The 22,462-nt window shown below is 43.1% G+C and overlaps 2 protein-coding genes across 2 annotated transcripts; both read right to left on the bottom strand.

Moving 5' to 3' along the window:
- Positions 1–855: 855 nt before the first annotated feature.
- On the bottom strand, positions 856–3,518 carry LOC133452262 (macrophage mannose receptor 1-like). The gene is made up of 4 exons (XM_061731483.1): positions 3,467–3,518; positions 2,916–3,296; positions 1,613–1,948; positions 856–1,254 (listed from the first exon to the last, which is right to left on the bottom strand). The coding sequence occupies exons 1-4, from the start codon at positions 3,516–3,518 to the stop codon at positions 908–910; spliced, it is 1,116 nt and encodes a 371-aa protein (XP_061587467.1). The 3' UTR covers positions 856–907.
- Positions 3,519–21,114: 17,596 nt separating this feature from the next.
- On the bottom strand, positions 21,115–22,222 carry LOC133453111 (uncharacterized; the record flags this gene model as incomplete). The annotated part of the gene is made up of 1 exon (XM_061732985.1): positions 21,115–22,222. A coding segment is annotated over exon 1 (843 nt), but the record flags the coding sequence as incomplete, so codon positions are not given.
- Between the last annotated feature and the right edge of the window lie 240 nt (positions 22,223–22,462).

Below are 22,462 nucleotides of genomic sequence, written 5' to 3' on the forward strand. Positions count from 1 at the left end.
CCGAAATAGCTGAGGTGTTTGGTCTTTCGCCCTGTCTGTCAGCCATCTTGATTTCACTGACTCCTTTCTCCCTCCAAAATGACCTGCCAATGGGATTTCTTGTATGGGATGATGCAATAGCTTCCACTGCAGTGGACTATATGCAGCAGTGGCCAAAATTGCAGGCATGTATAGAGAAAAAACACTTTTGAACAGCTGTAAACTGTAGTGACCTCCATGCATGAGAGGGTTAATTAATTAATTAATTAATTAATTAATTCATTCATTCATTCATTGAAACAGTCTTTGAAATAGAAAAGATTGTTGTACTCATCTCCCAAAGTTCTGTTCAGACATCTTGAAAGTGTGGAAACATTCCAGAAAATATATTTTTGTTAACAACAACATGGAATAGTGACTTCATATAAATATCTCTTGGGGTCTCATTTGCAACAACTGTAACATGAAGTTTACATACTCATATTTAAATATATTATTATTATAATCTAGGTTTGACAATAACTGAAATGTGGCACCTGACCAATTCTTCAGACCTGTCTAATTATTTTGTCTAAAAATAAAAAATCTGTTGAGACGTTTGAATGATTTATTCAACAGAAAACTCCAAAAACTGTAGTCAAAACATAGATATAACTTTATAGAAGTATAACCATCACCAGATCAATAAGAAAGCAAACTTCAAACATTTATGTATTTCCACTATGTTTTTCAGGAACTTCACTGGTTTAAGAGGAGACATGAGTTGAAAGCAAAACTTTACAGAACATGTGATCCCAACTCTCTGGAAAAGTTGTAACTCATTAAATCTTGTTCCACAAAAATGTCTTAAATGTTTTAGTAAGAAAAACCCAAAAGGCAACTGAAGATCAGAACTAATAAATGAATGTCAGCAGTGGTCACAGTGGGTTCACCACTCAGAACAGAGGAAGTTAAACTCCTCCATGTCATTTCTTTTGAACCACTTGTGTTTTCCAGCTCTCTGCATGGCTCCTGACATGTCACAGCTGTCCCCCTTCTGACCCGGGTCCACGTTGTGGTACGTGACCACTTCACCACCGACCCAGAACCAGAAATCCAGAGTGCAGGTGTAGCGCAGCCCCGTCCAGACAAATTCAGTGGTGGCGTTCTTGACTCTCTCTTGGACCCATCTCTGGTCATTGAGGTCGGTGATGGAGACCAGGTCACGGTGCTTTTCTCTACAGTAGTACAAGGCATCCTCCCAGGTCAGATTTTGTTGGACCAGGATCACTTTATCTGTTGGGGAAGAGGTGGACAACAACCAACAATCACATCAGCTCTGCTGAAGTCATGACTAAGAACTCGTGGACGCTAAAATGATTCTGAAAACTGGAAAAATCTGTTCACTTGTATCTTTAGTAATAATACATATCTGGTAAATAGGGATTGAGGGGAAAAGAAAAGCTTGGAATATTAAAGCTGAATTGGACAAATCAAAAGATGTTAAAAAGTCATCATTTTTGATTAACATAATATTCATAAAGTAAAGGCCCCTACAGACATATAGACGAAGGTTTACCTGTTTATTTAGGGTCAATGCTTCTTCAGTTTTATTATGCTTCCAGACACATAAAGTAGAGAATAAAAATCTCACCATCGTAACAGAAAAAGGGTTTGTCTTCGTTGCAATTGTCAGTTTCCCACTCCCCGTCCTCCTTCATCATAGCACATCTGTCAGTCGTAATGTCAGCCAGATTATTCCAGCGTCTGAAAGAGAAACTGCTCCCATCCGACCAGCTCCAGGTGTCTCTGAACAGACCAATGAACACATCTGACCACATTCTGCTGTTTTCCTCGGCTAGACTACGTAGTTGGGGATCTTGTAACTGTTCCGGTCCACTAGCCAGGTCTGTTTGATTCTCTCTGCAGTGGCTCTGAGCCTCTGACCAGGTCTTAGGTTGACGAAAGAAAATGAATCTCTCTGTTTTTCCTGTGGAGTCAAAGACAATCTTTGAATACAGTTTACTCAACAGAAATGTTTCAACATCGACACTGTCATCAGCAACACTTGTCAAAGTAATGTTTTTTGTTTTTTTTCCAACAAGATCAGTTTGATTTTGATATCATAACCAAATTTCAAATTTGGAGATGCAATATTCACGTCTCCTTTAAAGATATTTTTATTCTTTTTTTCATTTAAGATTTTTTACTGGGAATCATTTAAAAAAAAATTCTATTTCATTTATATAATGGTATACAGGTGATCAAAAACACAAAATAATAAAAAACAGAAAACAAAACAAGTGCGCAAAACAAAAACGCATACAGGTACAGGACAAGATGGGACGCTAAGAAACAAACAAACGGGGGGTGTCAGGGTTGGGACCGGGACCGCAGAGCCAGAGCAGAGTTAAATACATTCATTTGTTTGTGTTTTGTTTCCTTTTCACTTTTGATTTGTTTTTTTACTTGGTAAGTTTCCTACCAGTCCAGAATCTAGGCAGTTCACATGTTTTCACATTTCCTCTTTTCCTTTTATTATAAGTTCTCAATTTTAAACTTCTTTCCCCCTCCCCTTCCTTGTAGCGGTCCCTTACTTTGGGCCGCCATCAAACCCATAAGGAGGAGGCTGATGGAAGTCAGCTCCCCCCCTACAGGCGGTTGATTCACCTCTGGGCTGTAGAGCAGCTGGTCAGGTTGGGGATTGGTCCGCTGACTTATTAAACCAGTCCCACCCCCCACACACACTTTATTCTAAACCACTTTGCAACAGTTTGTTTTAGAAATGTGTTTTACCCTTAATTTATAACCATATTTATCTACATATTTACCACATCGATTATTTAGTTTTTCACTTTATGTTAAAATGAAAGGTAATCTCATTGAATGGCATTATGCACTCTAACAGATTTAAGTTGTGTGAATTAAAAACGCAGTAATCAGGATTCTGTTCTCACCATCGTAGCAGACGAAATACTTCCTCTCATTACAGGGCGAATCTAACCACTTCAGGTTATACCTTATCGCCCCACAATTCTCGTTCCCTCCTTTGTTGTTTGGTTCATCATCGTCCCATTCTACCTCACTTTCATTGAACTCCAGACCAGGCAGAGACCACTGCCAGGTGCCTTTAGCATTATTTCGGCTGCGCAGACCAATCCAGGCAGATTCTTGACGTGTCTTTGCTGATTCGTTGAGTCTCTCCAAGTCTGTCATGTTGGAGATGGTGGCCAGATCAGTGTAGTATTCTCTGCAGTATTTCTGAGCTTCAGTCCAGCTCTTACTCTCTTCAATATAGTGATACTCATAAAGCTGACCTGTGATGAACCAACACTGACCTGTAAAAACAGAAAACACCACCATAACAAAGAGTTTCACCTCTACATACCGTGCAATATCAGTTTTCTTTTTTGTCATGCAGTGAGATATATAACTGATGTTATTTCAGTTTTTGTTTGGGTTTAAACCTAAACATAAAGATGAGTTGTAAAGACAGAGATCCACTTACCCACCACCAGGAGCAGGAGCAGGCTCCACTGCAGCTTTGCTCCGTCAGACATCGTTGGTATTTTACCTCAAGTTTCTGTCTGCTGGATGAACAATTGAACACTTCATGTCAATGTTGGTAAAACACACTACTCACATATCAGAATTGATATCTGTTGAACAAGAAAATATATTTCAAACAGTAAAATTGCAAACCAGACAGAAAACATAGAGCAACACTTCAGAGAAAAGTGCAGCTAAGTGAAGTTGCAGGTGAATATTTAATGTATTTGTTATTTTTGTATTTTCACATCAACATCCAGTTAATTTGTCAGACGGTTCCATAATCGTCTTTTGTTTCTGTAACTGCACCATCCCTCCATCCAATATACAAGAACATATAGAAATGAAAAAGCTCAGTAGGAACAGAAGATTAAATATGTTACATAATATACCACAAATGATAACTGAATAAATGTGAATTTCCAAGTGACAATTGAAATAAAACTTACATTTGCGTGTTTCCTCTCTTCGTGCTTGAATGGGATGTCTGTCTCTGATGATTTGTTAAAAGTCTTCTCGCTGTCTAAGTACCAAGACTGTCACCTCACAGTCTGATTTGAATGTTCCAGCAGGTGGTATCTCATATCTATAAATAAAATAAGACATTTACATGAAGTCATGAAAAACATCTCTTGTTTTGGACAGGCATTTACATAGAACAACCCCTATGTGTGGGCTCCCTGTCCTGCAGCCACCCACGCTTTGTATAAATGCATTACTACAACTATTGTCATTTAGCAGACACTTTTATCCAAAGAACTTACATCTGAGACACACACACCATTTGTGGAACAATTAGGTTTAAAGGACCTTTTATGAAAAACACGTTTTTTCTTGTTTTAACATATATAAAGTGGTCTCCCCTCAGCCTGCCAACACAGGAAACATGAAATAACATGAAAATCTGCAAGGTCTGTACCCCCGCCCGGATGAATCTTCCAGTGTCATGTGACCTCTACAGGCCATTCAGAATCTGCTGCCGTCCTTACGTAACGACAGGAGCAGATTTCCATAAGTCGTCCTCCACTGCTAAAACCACGCCCACAACTAACTCCGCCGGCCGGAGCTTCAGCCATTGTTTAGAAGCGGTGACTGTTTTCCACCGGTTTCCACAGCGAGGGGACAGTAAAAATGAGGTTTTGCATCGACACTTACCCTCATAAAAGGATCAGTTCCAACAGTACGGCCCCGGCAACTGCACACGAGTCAGCGGTAAGTGACGCTATTTTTTATGTTATTTATATTTGTCTACAAGTATGATCTTTGCATGGGCTAAGTATTTAGCTTAGCTCCGGAGCACCGGAGGCCACACACCGGGGTGAGGAGCCCCGGGCCCCAGTGGCTCCAGTGTTCCCTAACGGAGTGTTAGGTAACACCGGAGCTCTATTAGTAATACATTTTTCTTCTGTTCATGGTTTCAGATCTTCCAAGCACCTGAATCTGTTCAACGACGCCTTCAGAAGACGCACGGTCCTTCCTTGAGCCAGCAATAGTGCATAAATGTTATTTATATACAACTTATGTTTTATTTTTTTAACAATAAAGTTGCCATTTGTGAAAATTCAGTGTTGTGATTTCTTTACAGTTAACATGATTCATTTGTCTTGTAAGATAAGAAATGAAATGAGGAATCGGAGTAAATAACTATGGTGTCCCTGTTTAGAATTCAAATTAAATCTTCCTGTGTGAATTAGTGTGAAGACAAGGTGACCCGTTCCCTCTTCAGGGAACTAAAGGCTGATTTATGGTTCTGCGTTACACCAACGCAGAGCCTACGGTGTAGGGTACGCGTCAATTTAACGCAGAACCGTAATTCAGGCTTAAGATCCATTTACAACGTGTAACTGCATGCGAGCGTCAGACTATCGCGTGGAGCTGCGTGACATCGGAGGCTCTCTGTCCACACTGAAACTGTTAAACTCTCTCTGTCCACACTGAAACTGTTAAACTCTCTCTGTCCACACTGAAACCGTTAAACTCGCGGCCAGTTAGGACAGTCCAATACAAAAAAAATAAAGCAATGGAATTTATTTTGTCGCCGAAGCTCTGTCGCATGGGACACGCTTTGTGTACGGAGCCGGTGTGGGTACCAGATTGTATCGGGCTGCAATATTTTCCCCGGAAGTGTGCATTTTTTCCCCGCAGATTATAGTGGAGGTAAAAGGGAGAAGAAACATATACAAGGAATTATCAGAATTATCAGTGATCTTACTGACATAGGCTAAAAAAATTATTAGAGTTAAAATATTTATTAGGGACTATTTTCATTAGACAATTGGAGATTCATCAGTGAGCTGAGAACAATAATAGCCTACTATATACAGTATAGGGTAAACAATCTTTTGCTTGCTGCATAGCAGTAAGCAGTTAAATATTTTGATCTTAATACACATTTTAAATTATCGATTTGCTTTATTACATTTATTAATCATCAGTTTTCAATCATCACGTACGGTCAAAAGCCAATCACAAGACGGAACGTCATCACGTACGGGGAGCCGGTAAAAAAAAGCAGGTGGGAAAAAAAAGCACCGACACCGGCTCTTCAGCCCGGAGAGGCTTTGTTCCCTCCCCTGCTACACGTCATTCAGGCAGCCAATCAGCACAGAGCCTCATTATCATAGCCCCGCCCCCTCAGGATCACTCATAGATAATGGGGTTAGAAGCGGTAAAACTAGAGACATGGCCCACAGCCTGAATTTCTGTTTTATGTAGAAAAAACAAGCTTTAGATTGTTTTTAAGACATTCAAGGCCTGTTTAAAATATACATTAAATGCCATAATAGGTCTCCTTTAAGTTGCAACATGATACAGGTGTGTACCGATTTTCGTGGATGTACGTCAAACCGTATTGTGGGGCTTGAGGCACAAAGTTTTCTATTATTAATGGCATTAATTCAAATACTCGGATATGATACCTTAGAACATGATTTTACAGCTTTTTGGTATATATCTATTTTGTAGTCTGGTAGAGTCCTCCCCTAGGGAAAACAATACCAACTGCCGCTGGGTTGGTGTGCAGTTTCCTATTGAAATAATATCTCTATATAATATCACTATTGAGGTTAGATGAAAAACATTAATTATATGAAGTTGGTAATTAAAGATTACAATATTTACAGATCACTCATCACACCAGTAAACAGGAAAAGCCAAAATGGTCAATTCTCGCCAAATACAGTAAATTCCAATTGTCCCTGAACGCACCAGTGGATGAAAGATGGAGTGGATGAAGAAATAATCGTTAATTTCAGAATTCCGATGGTCCCTAAATGTATCAATAGCGAAACAACTTTATCCTTAAGAATAACAAGTGTTATACAGTCCACTTTTTCTTTCTCCCTTCGGCGTGGCCCGGGGCGGTCGCCCCTCTGCTCCGCCTGCTCCGAGTGGCTGCCGTTCTGTTTAAGGCCGGAGAGACACTGTGTGATTGTCTGCTCGTTTTGAACCAATTTTCCACTCGTGCAACTATTTTTTGGATCGGGCCAGATTTCAACCCAATCGTTGGTCGTGCCTCGTGTAGTATACGTGGGGTAACAATGAGAGATTAACACCTCACGATGAGCTCCCGATCACAAATCCTGTGCTCGCAAGAAAATCAAACGTGTTTGAAATCCTGGTCGCTCCTCGTGAAGGAATCACACAGTTGAAGCAGCTACAACCCGATTGGCCTCGATTGGCGCAATCTCTGATGTCACGTCAAAAACTATTATTTGTAGTTTAAAGCAGAGGTTTTCAACTGGTTTTGTCCCAGGGACCACCATTATAACCAAGAAGAAACTTGGGGACCACTGCTTTTGCGGATGTTTGTTTTATTTTGAACCTTGATTTTAAATAAAAGTTTGGGCCTATATAGGCTATTTATTAGCATCAGTGTATATTTTTATTTGCACCTTTTGCTATAAAAAAAAAACAAAAAACAGTCAATAGTTTGTAGGGATGGATATTATTTAATACCGGTCACCCCCACAAGTGTCTTTACCAAACAACCAGATAACAGACAGCTGGGACAGAATAATACTGCCACGTGATCCTGAACTGGAAGAAGCTGATGTTCACAACAGATCTCTGTGCGCGCGTCCCAGACACAGCTCTGTGTACAGCTGGAGTTCGCTACTGTTAGTTTACTGATAGTTATTTGAAACATGTCTGAATATTTGTCAAATTCTGAGGTTGTGGACGACGACTTTGAATATGATGGACGTCCTTACCGTTTTGAGCCAGAGTATACGGCTGAAGAGCTCACTGAACGGAGGACAGAGTGCACGCACAGAGATGACGTCATGAGTTCAGAGGTCTTGTTTACAAACGGATTTATTTATTTTATTTATTACACAGACAGCGCCACAATGTTACAACAGGTCCTGGAAGCAGATCTAGTGATTCATAAAATAAATGAAGAGTTTCGCGGCAATAATGTGTTATTTAGATGCTGCATCGTCTGTGTCCCGTGAGTGCCCTATGCGCTACCGTTATATGGAGAAGCGGCTCGCAAAAAACTCCTAATATCTTCCGAAGGACTCCAAATGACACCAAACACCTCTGGGTGAGTATACAACCATAAAAAATGCCAGAAATAAGGTCCAGGTTGTAAAAATAAAATAAAAGAGAAATAAATCTCCTCTTACATTCTTCCCCCTCTTCAAATGAAATGTCCTCATTTCAACAGTTATGAAAAATAAATCTCATCTCTAAAGCGAACAAGAAAATAAATTAGCCGTCACTGACAGGTAACCAGAAAATGTAAATAACTACTAATGTGAACCACGACAAATGACATCAACCACATAACTTTTTTTTTTTTCTTTCTTTTTTTTTTTAAAGATATGGTATTTTTTTGTTGTTTTTTTTTGTAACAAAGACCATGTCAAAACATAGTGGAAAACTCAAACAGTGTCCCACCAAATGTAAACAACAGTCCATATTAGATGCAAAACAGTCCCTTTTCCGTCAGGTGAGTGGGATGGGGGGAGGGGGGGGGGGGCGCTCACAGCAAAAGCCTCTGTGGTCTGAGAACAACCCGTCCCGAACGAGTTGTAGAGGAGCCACGTGTCTCACCAGATACTGCTGGAGCAGCAACAGATTGTTGATTGGGTTGTGGCAGGACATGAGAGACCCGATGACCCTGATGGTCTCCTCAGCAGGGGAACAGAGGGACAGGCAGGGGCAACAACCTGTCTAGTCTCAGGTAGTCCGTGATGTAAGGGAAGTGAACCAGATAACGCGGTATACCTGGGAAGAGTCTCCATATGCCGTGAAACCACAGGTTTCTCCACTTGTGCTGGGGATGTAACCCCAGAGGATCTATATGGTTTTAAGCGATCATAGTGAACCACTTTGTGTCCAGCCCCAGCATGACTCAAATCCACTAGCTCATATAAGAGCCTCCTGTCGTCTGAGGAGACAACTTTGTAAGGTCCAGTCCAGTTTGGGTCAAGTTTCTTTCTCTGTGTAGTGGGATCATCCATCCAGACGAGATCTCCACATTGATAAGGCTTGAATCTTTCAGACGTGTTGAAGTAGTACTCACGCTTGAGTCTCTGTTCCTCACGATGAGAGCGAACAGCCTGGAAAACTGTGTCAAGCTGTTTCACTTGTTCTGCTCCATAGTTCTGTGGTGTTAGTGAAACTACTGGTGTGGACAGAGTCACATTAGCAGGCAGACGAGGCTCTTTGCCATGAGCCAGAAAATAAGGTGAGTAACCAGTACTTGAGTGTGGGGTGGAGTTAAAAGAAAGAACCACTGCTGGCAAATATTGATCCCATTCACCACCATTTTGATGAATGAGTTTAGCCAACTGTTCTTTCAAAGTCCTGTTAAATCTCTCCACCATCCCATTACCACGAGGGTGGTATGGTGAGGTCCTTTTCTTTTTTATGTGCAGTCTCTGACATATTGTTTGGACAATATCTGATTCATACTGTCGTCCCTGATCTGAAAAAAGTTCCTCTGGAACTCCATGTTCAGGAATGTAACGTTCACACAGTAGTCGCTTTCTGATCTGACATAGGGAATGCACTGACATACTTTGTAAAGTGGTCTTGCACTACAAGAACATAACAATGTCCCTGTGAAGTGGAAGGCAGCTCAGTAATATCTGTGCACACAAACTGGAATGGTCTCTCAGCCTGTATTGACTGCAAGGGAGCCCTGAGCTGTGGTACAGGTTTTCTATAAGCCTCACATGTATGACACACATAACAGAAATTGTCGATATCACCCCTCATGCTAGGCCAATAGCACATAGTCAGAGCTTTCTTGAATGTGCGATCTGCACTATAATGACCAGAGCAGGGGTTACCATGTAAAATGTTCATTGTCTCTGTGATGAGTGTTTTGGGAATAAGCACCTGAAACACAGCTGGCAGTCCTGGTGCAGTGTGGGCTTTCCGACAGAGCAAGTCATTACACAGTACAAGTTTTGGGAACTGCACCACAGTTTTATCTGCATTTTCCCTTTAACATGTCTGAGGTACGGACGTTCGTTTTGCTGTACCCAGGTGTATACATCTGAAAGAATGGGATCAGAAAGTTGTTCAGCCAAAATGTCATTTCCCTGATTAGAGAATGTGTTTATCAACAAGTCAACATCTGCGTTAGCAGTTCGAATAACAGAACTGTCTTGCGATACACAAACCTGAGCTGTTGTGCTTACCACAGATGGCGGCTGCGTTGGCATGTCCTGCAGCGCCGGAAGTGAAGAAGGCGTATCCAGTCTAACAGGAGAAGCACGGTCGTCCCGTAGAGAAGGTGTTGTGTCTTTTAAGACCGCTGTGTCCCCCTGTGAGGGAGGGATCTGTGACATAGCGTCCGCATTTGTGTGTTTCTTTCCATCCTTGTGTATTACTGTCCACTGATATGGATCTAACTCCAAAGCCCAACGACCTCGTCGTCCTGTAGGGTCATGTGTGACATCCAGCTTCCTTATACTGAGAAGGGGGCGGTGGTCAGTGATGATAGTGAATGGATTACAACTCAAATAGTGTCTGAAATGCCTGACTGAACAGACAATGGCCCAAAGTTCTTTGTCATATGTAGACCACTTTTTCTCTAAGCGGGTCAGAACATGACTAGCATACGCTATAACCCTTTCTTGTCCCTTTTGAACCTGAGAGAGAACTGCGCCAACTGCATAGTTAGATGCATCTGTACTCAGGATAAATGGCTGATGAAAGTTGGGAAAAGCCATTATATGGGGGAGATGAGTGCATCCTTTAATGTCTGAAATGCAGTGGAGCACTCTTCTGTCCATTCGAATAACACCTGTTTTTGAGTGAGTCTGTGAAGAGGATGAGCAATGGAGGCATACTTGTGCACAAAACGTCTGTAATAAGAGCACAATCCCAGAAATGCTCGAACCTCAGAGGGTGATCTTGGAACAGGCCACCCACATATGCGTTGGCAGTTGACTGGTTCCAGTGCCAGTCCATCACTTGAAAAAATATGGCCCATATACTTGACTGCAGATTTGCAAAACTCACATTTCTTTGGGTTCAGCTTCAAACCTGCTTGTCTGAACCGTGTGAAAATGTCTGTCAGATTTTTAAGGTGATCATCAAAGTTGCTCCCCATACAGATTATGTCATCGAGATAAATGATACACGTTGTCCAATGGAGACCTCTCAGGACGAGCTCCATTTGTCTCTGAAAAGTTGGTGGTGAGTTTTTCAGACCCATGGGCATCACTTTGAATTGGTAGAGACCATCACCTGTTGTAAATGCTGTTTTGGGTCGGTCTGCAGGATCTAGTTCAACCTGCCAGTATCCACTTGACATGTCCATGGTAGAGAAAAACTGAGAGCCAGACAGTGCATCCAAACTATCATCGACTCTAGGGATGGTAACTGATGGTAACTGAGTTCAGCTTTCTGAAATCGACACAAAATCTGTACGTACCATCTTTTTTCTTCACCATAACTACCGGACTAGCCCAGGGGCTTGCACTGTCCTCAATCAGATCGTGAGCTTTAAGCTCTTCCACCTGACGGTGAATTTCCGTTTTCATGGCAGGAGAGGTACGATAGGCTCTTTGTGAGATGGGAATGTCACGTGTGGTAGGAATTTTGTGTGTGACCAGGTTTGTCCGTCCAAAATCATGTGAGCGCTGACTGAACACATCTGAGAATGAGTGCAATGTCTCTTTCAGCTTCCTATTTTGCGCACTTGTCAGGTCGGGGTTTGAAAAATCCCTTAGTTCAAATGGCTTGGATGCCACGGGTACCTGAATGTTTACATTGCAAACAGAGCTTTCCGTTACAGTGTACTCATCTTTGGTACTGCCAGAAGTGGCATGAAAAGTTCCTATCTGTCTGCCATAGTGTAACATGACTTTATCACTAGAGGTATTAGCCACTTTTACATAGATGAAACCTTGTTCAGCTGTTGCAACAGCCCATGCAAACCAGTAGATGATTGGTTTGTGTAGTGTGGTTCAAACACACCTATATAGCCGTTGGGTACCAGTCCTTTAAGTGACGTGTCTAGTTTAGCAGAGATGACCATTTCTGACATGGCAGGAACTGCAACTGAGGAGGATACTGTCACCTCAGTTAGTTTAGGAACATACTGGTGTGGGCTGACCAATGGGATAACTTTGTCATCTACCAAGAGCGACATGTTTTGTGGGTTTACAATAATACCATTAGCAACCAGAAAATCCCAGCCCAAAATCAGTGGTTTAGTACAGTTCCTAACAACTTGGAGGGCATGTGTCATAGGTTTGTGGGCAATACTCATGTTTTGGGAGAAATCTCACCTAGGTTCTATTCAATTCAATTCAATTCAATTTTATTTATATAGCGTCTAACAGATGTTGTCTCTAGACGTTGGTGCAGGCAGGCGGAAGCAGCAACAGCAGACATCCACGTAGGCAGGTGGAAGAAGCAATGGGATGACCAGAGGGGGGGGAGGGCCGGGAACACAGGCCAGAACGCAGCTCCCGAGGCTCCGGCCTGCAAACATGCACAAAAGAGAAAAAAGGGGGGCCGGCACAAGAAACTACAGGAACGATGGACAAAAATGATAGCTATGAGATATTTATAATAAATAAAAATGGTAATGGAGAAGAGAGGCAGGGAAAAGGAGAGGAGAAGAAGGGTGAGAGGCACCGCCCAGCGGATCATGTCGGTGCCCCCCTGCAGCATAAGTTCTAGAGGGGTCGGCTGTGCAAAAATGAATCAGGCACACACTCGCTTTTCCTATAAGATATGAATACATTTATTAGCAAAAAAGCAAGCATTTACATAGAAGACAACACACAAAACTACCCGTTTGCTAGGATAACGGGTCATGTCACCCCCCGCAGACAGCAGTACACACAAAACCAGCAGTTTGCTAGGATAATTTGTCGATTTATCCCCCGCAAGTGGCTGTACACACAAAATTACTCATTTGCTAGGATAAAGTGTCAGGTTATCCCCCGGAAATGGCTGAGCAATTACTCGTTTGCTAGGATAACTCTGTGTCAGGTTACCCTCCGCAAATGACAGAGCAACATACAATCACATAGGGGCTAGGCCTTGATAAACTCTCACCTTAACACAGACGACTGGGAAAGCCGGACAGTCCAGGCCAAGAGCAGCCATCAGAAACCCCGGCTGGGCGTCCTTGCACTTCGACCCACAGCAGACTCTCACTGGACTTCCGGCTTCCCCCCGTCTTTATACCTTTCTCGCGGAAGGGGTTGCCCCTTCAACCCCCGCCTGCCAGTTGGGGAACGTTTTGATTGTTGTCTGTCCTCTCGACAGTCAGGAGAGCGTCCACGCCTTGTGTAGTCTCTGGGTGATGGACTGTAAGCACGTGCATAATTTTCAGGTGATCCAGAGCGAGTGCGGGTATCCCGTCTGTCATACCAGTCTCTTTCATCCCGTGATGATCTGTAGTAACCATCATGAGGTGAGTATCGATCATAGGAAGAGTCTCTGTAGGATTTCTTGTCAGAGGGATAATAACGGCTGCGACCCCTCTCACTATCAGGAGTGAGGCTCCGCTGACGAGGTCTATAGTCCGATGAACCATGTTGTGTTTGTCGTTGCTGGCGTTTCACCTCCAATTGTAACTGCTCCACCCTGTCTGTAAGTGTCTCTAGTGTTCTCTGCATTTTCTGAAGATCATCTGAGGTGGCAGAGTGAATCCCAAGAGAGGTAGAAGATACAGGAAGGCGAGTGGGCGTCATAGGAGGGACAGCAGGCGAGACTTGTTCTTGTGAAAAACACTGTAGTGTGTTTGGGCTTGAAAACATCCTGCATTCTCAATCTGCACTGCAAACTTGAGAGCAGATTCCAGTGTCGTTAATCCTTGTTCATGGCAGGGCACCTGAAGATAAGGCTCAATACCAGCAATGAAGCGCCTGAATTTTTCTCCATCTTTAGCATTTTGTCCATATGTGGGAAAAGCTTCCTCCACCCGCCGGCTAATTTCAGCAGCAAACACTGGAAGCGCCTCACCAGGCAGGCGAGTGCGTGCGTTGACATAACTTTGAAATGTAGTGAGATAAGCAGTTTGTCCAAAAACAGCCTTAAGTTTGTCTTTCACTGCAGTGTAGTCAGATTTCGTACCATCAGGTAGGCTGTCCCAGTAACTAAATGCGGCGCCACCCAGGCGTGCAGGCAGCAGCTTAACCAAACTGTCATCACCCGAGTTGGGGTTAGCTTCTACAGCCACTTCAAAACGTCTACACCATCTAGAAAAGTCCTCCTTTCCATCTCCCACGAAGACATGAGGAAAATCTTTCCAGTATTGCCACATATTAGCATGAGTGGGACCAGGGTGAAAAGGCAGTTTGTTCCCTGAGTCACTGTTACTGGTCATAGTTCTCCTTTTCTTCTCTGGCAGAGGCAGAAAAGTTGTAGTTACAGTTCACAATGGGCCCATATAATTTCCAAGTCTTAGCTTTTGTTGATTTAGATAGGTCCGCTTTAATGTTGTTGCCTTCAGAGTAACAGGTTGACAAAATTACCATGCAGTCCCATGAAGATCAGTCCGCAGCAGCATATCTCCCATATGCAGCAGTGTGAAAATCCACGAAGAGCAGAAATAGTATCCACTTTGCCAGTCTCTGTTACTCACAAACACTGTCCTTTGTTCGTGTCTTGGTGATTGCAAGTCCGATAGAGTCCGTTTTTTTCTTGTTGTATGTGTCCTCTTTAATCCAACGTGCACTGACCGAGTCTGTAGCTCCACGTTAGCTCGTAGCAGGAGCCGACCACAATGCGGGACAAAAAAAAGAAAATGGCGGTAGCTTGTTATCCCCGGCAAAAACTCAAACACAGCAAAGTTAGCAATCCACAAAACCCGCTGCCACCAGTGTAAGGCTGGTGTTGAGTTAAGCCTTACTTGAGTAAATTAATCTTATTTCGGGTCGTGAGTAAGAGAAAAAGAACGGGGACAACGGCTTCGGAGTTCGCGTGTACTTTAATGACCCAAAAACAGAGTAGGAATTTTGAACATCCACCGGTATCACTCCGCCTTATGTAAAACATATTAATCACAACAGGTATGCTGACTAATGTAACTATAGTCCCTGACTTACATCAGAATATACCAAAATATATTCATAAAATACTGAACCATGAATTACCAAAATAAACTTAACAAAAATAAATCTTCTCTTACAGTAGTGAGGGAAGAGGTACAAAAGACAGACACAGCTCTCGCCTTCACTCGTTTGTATCAAGTATAATTATGAAAAATACAACAAAAATCACAGGTATTCTCTGGTAAGAACATACTCAATTTCAGGACTACAGCCTCAACAACCAAATTAATCCTTATCCATTTCTTAATGATGCAAATTGCACCCTCAAACAATATAACACATGGATTCCAACCCAAATGAAATACATTTATCTTTAACTTATATCCTAATTAACACATTAACTAACTTATTAAAGTAATGAACTAACATTTTTTAAGCACCATACAGACAATCTTGCAGATAAAATAAAATGTTGCAACAGTCCGGTGAGACAATAGTAGCATTTAGCTTAGCTTCCCACGATGTTAGCAGTATCTTAAAGGTATTGTGACAGAATTTTTAACATGCTTTTAACACTATTAAAAGTCTTGGCCAATATCCCTCAAATGTGTCTAAAAGGGTGTAACAAGAAAAACTTCTCCAAAAACACTCCAGTACATGCCTGGCTTGGAGATGACGGTGTTTTTTGCGCAGTGAAACCCCCCCCCCCCCCCCTCTTCACTTAAAATAAACAACAATGACAGAATAAAAATCATCAAGAACGTGTTGCTAAGTTTATAGTGCTTCGTGTACAGTAATTACCTTAAATAGGGAAAAGTAGTGAGGGAAGAGGTATAAAAGACAGACACAGCTCTTGCCTTCACTCGATTGTATTAAAGGAGCCACCTGTAAGAAATGGCCAAAACTGGTACTGCAGTCACTTTCAAAATATTGTTGAGCGGCGTGTACCCTCCCCCTCCTCCCCCCGACCAGAGGTTGCCAGGTAGGCTGCAGAATGCAGCAGGAACGTAGGCTGCCATGGCTGCGATAATTAGAGCCGAGCTGGCAACCCGGATGCCGAAACAATACTGACTTGGTGATTGGGAGATAGGTGGAGGGTGGAGCTTCAGAAACAATACTGACTTGGTGATTGGGAGATAGGTGGAGGGTGGAGCTTCAGAAACAATACTGACTTGGTGATTGGGAGATAGGTGGAGGGTGGAGCTTCAGAAACAATACTGACTTGGTGATTGGGAGATAGGTGGAGGGTGGAGCTTCAGAAACAATACTGACTTGGTGATTGGGAGATAGGTGGAGGCCAAAACAAAAAATGTCAACATAAACATCAGTTGAGGGCTGCAACTCCTCTTTTTAAACTGGAATATCCTGGCTTGAGTGATGTTGTCAGTGACATAAGTATTTGAAATGAACATGATTTTTAAATGTCTGTTGACATATCGGGGTCATTTTATGAGTCGTTTTATTATTGCTCTTACATACAGCTCCTTAAAGTGAGGAAGAGGAGCGCTATTCCCCCTACTGGAGTCCTGAGGTATTACCACTGGATTGACGCACAATTACCCCAAACACTTACACTTAAAATGTATTTTCTACACAGTTATAACCGGAGCAACTTAGCAGAAATAACAAAAAAACTTATATTTTATAATACCCTGAAAAGGAATTAAATTATGTTTTCTAAAAAAAATGAAATGATTTGTATAGTCTCATCTCTCATCTGCCACACATGCATTTATGACACGGTGTAAACGGATCTTAAAGCCTGAATTACGGTTCTGCGTTAAATCGACGCGTACCCTACGCCGTAGGCGCTGCGTTGGTGTAACGCGGAACCATAAATCAGCCTTTAGTTACCTAAAGAGGGATCCGGGTCAGCTCGTCTTCACACAGGAAGATTTAATTGAATTCTAAACAGGTACACCACAGTTAATTACTCCGATTCCTCCTCATTTCATTTCTTATGTTACAAGACAAATGAATCATGTTAAAGGTATAGTTCAATTCAATTCAATTCAATTTTATTTATATAGCGTCTAATACAACAGAGTTGTCTCTAGACGCTTTACAGAGACCCCCGAGCAGATATTACATAAACAATGGCAGGTAAAAAACTCCCCTAGTGGGAGAAAAACCTTAAGCCAAACAGTGGCAAGGAAAAACTCCCCTTTAGGAGGGAAGAAACCTTGAGCAGGACCAGGCTCATCAGGGGGGACCCTCCTGCCGAGGGCCAGACTGGTGGGTCAGGGACGGCAACAGCACAGCAGGCAGGTGGAAGCAGCAACGGGATGACCGGGGGTGGGGACCGCAGGCCAGCACACAGCTCCCGAAGCTCCGGCCCAATCAGCAAGTCCCAGGTTGGGGTGCAGGGTCAGGAAAAGACTTGTGCTCCGTAATGCAAGCTACAAGCCACCCACGGCCACCTGCAGGACAAAAGAGAGAAAAGGGAGGAGAAGGGGGGGGCAGCAACGGGATGACCAGGGGTGGGGACCGCAGGCCAGCACACAGCTCCCGGAGCTCCGGCCCAATCAGCAAGTCCCAGGTTGGGGTGCAGGGTCAGGGAAAGACTTGTGCTCCGTAATGCAAGCTACAAGCCACCCACGACCACCTGCAGGTTCCGGTGTCCGGCAAAGGATGCTGCAACATGGACAAAAGAGAGAAAAGGGAGGAGAAGGGGGGGCCAGCACAAGAAACTACAGGAGCGACTCTGACACACTAAAGTTTACACTACCTAGAGATTTACCAACACCAGCTAGAGGTTTACTAAACACTAACTATAGGCTTTACTAAACAGAAAGGTTTTAAGTTTAGTTTTAAAGGTGGAGGTGGAGTCAGCCTCCTTAACCCAGATTGGAAGTTGGTTCCAAAGTAATGGTGCCTGATAGCAGAACGCCCGCCCTCCAAATCTACATTTAGATACTCTAGGAACTACGAGTAAACCTGCACTCTGAGAACGGAGAGCTCTGACAGGAACATAAGGCACTATCAGGTCTTGCAAATAATGCGGAGCTAAGCCGTTTTGGGCTTTATACGCAAGTAATAAAATTTTAAATTGGATTCTGAATTTTACGGGTAACCAATGGAGCGACGCTAACACTGGAGAGACGTGGTCTCTCCTGCTAATTCCTGTCAGTACTCGTGCTGCTGCATTTTGGATCAGCTGGAGCCTATTCAGCAAATTACTTGGACATCCTGCTAACAACACATTACAGTAATCTAGTCTAGAAGATACAAACGCATGAACTAGTTTTTCTGCATCACTCTGTGAGAGGATTTTCCTAATCTTTGCAATATTACGGAGATGGAAAAAGGCTATTTTACAAACCTGATTGACATATGGTTTAAACGACAAATCCTGATCGAAAATAACACCAAGATTTCTCACAGTTGCACTGGAAGCCATCGCAACACCATCTAATCCCTTCCTAAGATGCTCTGGACCAAGAATGATAACCTCTGTTTTATCTGAATTTAGAAGCAGGAAATTTCTGGACATCCAGTCCTTGATGTCCCTAAGACATGCCTGAAGTTTAACTAACGGTTCTGTTTCATCCGGCTTCATAGACAAATAGAGCTGCGTATCATCAGCATAACAATGAAAGTGTATGCCGTGATTCTGGATTATACTTCCCAACGGCTGCATGTATAAACTGAACAAGATTGGCCCTAGCACTGAACCCTGCGGAACACCATAACAGACCCTTGACTGTTCTGAAGAAACCTCATGTACATGAACAAACTGGAACCTGTCAGATAGATATGATTTAAACCAACATAGAGCTGTCCCTTTAATCCCAACAACATGCTCTAACCTGTGCAGTAAAATGCCATGATCTATAGTGTCAAAAGCAGCACTGAGGTCCAGTAGAACCAGTATGGACACTAATCCCTTATCTGAGGCCATAAGGAGGTCATTCGTGACTCGAACAAGTGCTGTCTCTGTGCTATGATGCATTCTGAACCCTGACTGAAAGACTTCAAACAGATCATTTCTATACAAATAGTCACATAACTGGCTTGAAACTGCCTTTTCCAGAATTTTAGACACAAATGGAAGGTTGGAAATTGGTCTATAATTAGCTAAGGTGTCTGGGTCAAGAGAAGGTTTTTTAAGTAAAGGTTTAATTACTGCGACTTTGAAAACCTGTGGTACATATCCTAAACTTAGGGATAGGTTAATTTGGTCCAGTATTGTCGTACCAATAAGAGAAAAAACATGTTTGAATAGACGAGTCGGGATGGGGTCTAACATACATGTGGTTGACTTAGCTCTATTAACGAGTGAAGTCAGCTCAGGGAGGTCTATAGGATCAAAACAGTCTAGAGACAAGTCAGAGCCTAGGGAAGTCGCTAAAGCTGAAGAAACACCTACAACCGGCTGGTTGATTTCTTCTCTAATTCTCGCGATTTTACTGTTGAAGAAGCCCATAAAGTCCTCACTACTGAGAGCTGCAGGAATGCACGGCTCAACAGAGTTGTGACTCTTTGTCAGCCTGGCTACAGTGCTGAACAGAAAACGTGGGTTACTTTTGTTATCCTCTATCAGCGTTGAATAATAAGCTGTTCTGGCTTTGCGAATGGCTTTTTTATATACTATTAGAATATCTTTCCATTCACGATGAGAGTCTACAGACCTACAAGAGTACCACTTCCTTTCCATTTTACGCACGTTTTGTTTCAACATGCGGATATCTGAATTGTACCAGGGAGTTAAGCTCCTGTGGCTAGAAACCCTCCTTTTCAAAGGAGCAACTTCATCTAAAGCTGAATGCAACAAATCAGCAGTGTTACTAGCAAGGAAATCAACATCTGCAGAGGTAGAACCCAGGTCACTGGCCTCGACTACATCACTATTTCGCACTGTCGTAAGATAAGCAATGGCCTCCCTAAATTTAACAATAACTTCATCAGACAAACATCTGCTAAAATAATACCTCCTATTTTGCACTTCAACATCAACAAAATTAAATTCAAACGTTATTAAGTAATGGTCGGATAAAAGGGAGTTTACAGGTGACACCAACAGACCATCAGTTTCAACACCGTAGGTGAGAACGAGATCGAGAGTATGATTAAAACAGTGCGTCGGTTTATCCACTTTTTGTGAGATACCCATTGATTCTAGAAGAGAATCGAAGGCTAATTTAAGATTATCGCTTTCAACATCCATATGAATGTTAAAATCACCCACTATGATGAATTTATCTGTGCTGATCAATAATCCAGAAAGGAAATCTGAAAATTCAGACAAAAACTCCAGATACGCACCAGCAGGGGGCCGGTACACTACCACTAACACAACTGGCTTCTCTGATTTCCGGCTCGGAAATTTCAGACCAAGCATGAGGCTTTCAAATGTATTATAGTTGCACTTGGGTTCAATTTTTGTTTGGAGACCGGAGTTATAAATTGCTGCGACTCCTCCGCCTCGGCCCGTGCTTCTAGGAATGTGATGATTAAAGTAGCCGGGCGGAGTTGATTCATTCAAACTAACATACTCTTCCTCCTGTAACCATGTTTCTGTTAAGCAGAAAATATCACTCCTGCTCTCTGTAATTATATCATTTACTAACAGAGACTTAGAGCTTAATGATCGTATATTTAGTAGTCCGCATCTAATTTTTCGGTCTGTAATTGGTACCAAATGTGCATTGGTTTTAATTTTTACAAGGTTATCTTGGTTAACGCCTCTATAACGCTGCACCTGGTGAACTTTTGGAGGGCGGAGAACTGCAACCACTTCTATTTTGCTAGGCACCTGGCCAGAGTCGCCAATATCATGTAATCCTACAGTTTTAGAGTCGCTAATTACATAATGCAATCCTACAGTTTTGTTGGCAGGCGTTGGTCCTTGAGAAGCAACAGATGTGTCGCTGAGCCCTTTAAGACTACCCTTCCTCCGAACCGTCACCCAGCTGCCCTGCCTGGCCGGCTGCCGGGGAGCTGCAGGGGAGCGGTTACGCTCAGCTGCTACGGGCCGGTCCGCAGAGGATTCTATCGGACTATGGTCTAGTTGGCCAAACCGGACCTCTAACTGACTAAGCCTCGCCTCCAGCCCTGTTAAACTACAGCTCTGCATCCTGGCCTGGACCCTGCATTGTCAGGGGGAGTGTCTAATAACATTGGCCAGATTTCTAGACATAAGAGCTGCACCATCCCGGGTGGGATGAATGCCGTCCCTTCTAATCAGACCGGGCTTTCCCCAGAATGTCTCCCAGTTGTCAATAAAGTCCACGTCGTTTTCTGAACACCACTGAGACAACCAGCGGCGGAGCGAGAGCATGCGACTAAACATGTCATCGCTGGTCAGATTGGGGAGGGGGCCAGAAAAACCTACAGAGTCTGACATGGTTTTGGCGAAGTTACACACCGAGACAATATTCATTCTGGTTACTTCCGACTGGCGAAGACGGGAGTCATTAGCTCCGACATTGATGATAACTTTACCATATTTACGATTACCCTTTGCCAGTAGCTTCAAATTTGCTTCTATGTCGCCCGCTCTGGCCCCCGGGATGCACCTAACTAAGGTCTCTGGAGTCGGCTTCACATGTCTGACTATGGAGTCTCCAATCACCAGGGTCGGTTTCTCAACAGATGTGTCGCTAAGTGGGGAAAATCTGTTAGACACATGAAGCGGGTGGTGGTGTTCCGTGAGCCCTTTAAGACTAGTCTTCCTCCGAACCGTCACCCAGCTGCCCTGCCTGGCCGGCTGCTCGGGAGCTGCAGGGGAGCGGTTACGCTCAGCTGCTACGGGCCGGTCCGCCGCTAGCTTAGCCTGGTTAGCTGAGGAGGCTCTCGGACTATGGTTTAGTTGGCCGAACCGGACCTCTAACTGACTGAGCCTCGCCTCCAGCCCTGCAAATAAACTACACTTTAAGCACTTACCGTCTTCACTAAAGGAGGCAGAGGAATAACTAAACATTTCACACACTGAGCAGGAAAGAGGTGAAGCGGTGGGAGCCGGAGCGGCCATGCTAAGATGCTAACGGAGGCTAACGGACAGAAAATGTATCGGTGATTGGTGACAGTGAAAGTTACGGAAGAGAAAATGAGCGAGTGTTGAAATAAAGACAGTAATGTACCAGATATAGTGCTATTTTACCAGAAAACAGTCTAAGTTTTAGATAAAAAGTCGGGAGAGATCTGAGCCTGCAACGCCGTGAAACGGCAGCAGCACAGACCGCAAACACCAGGAAGTGACGCGATGCGTGACGCAATACGTTACCCAATCAGCAAGCAAGACTCAACCGCAATGAAATGAATGGGCGGCCTGTATATAGTCTGTAATCGTATTCAACATTTATTGTTATACTGGGTGAAATGGTCCTTCCATCCTGAGAGTAGCTAGTGAATAATGTGTTCAGAAAAAAGAAAGAAAAAATCTGACCTCTCTGACAGCTTTAATCCTGTAAAAACTCATTACGGTGCTCCGGAGCTAAGCTAAATACTAAACCCATGCAAAGATCATACTTGTAAAC

Source organism: Cololabis saira, chromosome 10, assembly GCF_033807715.1.
Source record: "Cololabis saira isolate AMF1-May2022 chromosome 10, fColSai1.1, whole genome shotgun sequence".
In the NCBI taxonomy this organism is placed as follows: domain Eukaryota; kingdom Metazoa; phylum Chordata; class Actinopteri; order Beloniformes; family Belonidae; genus Cololabis; species Cololabis saira.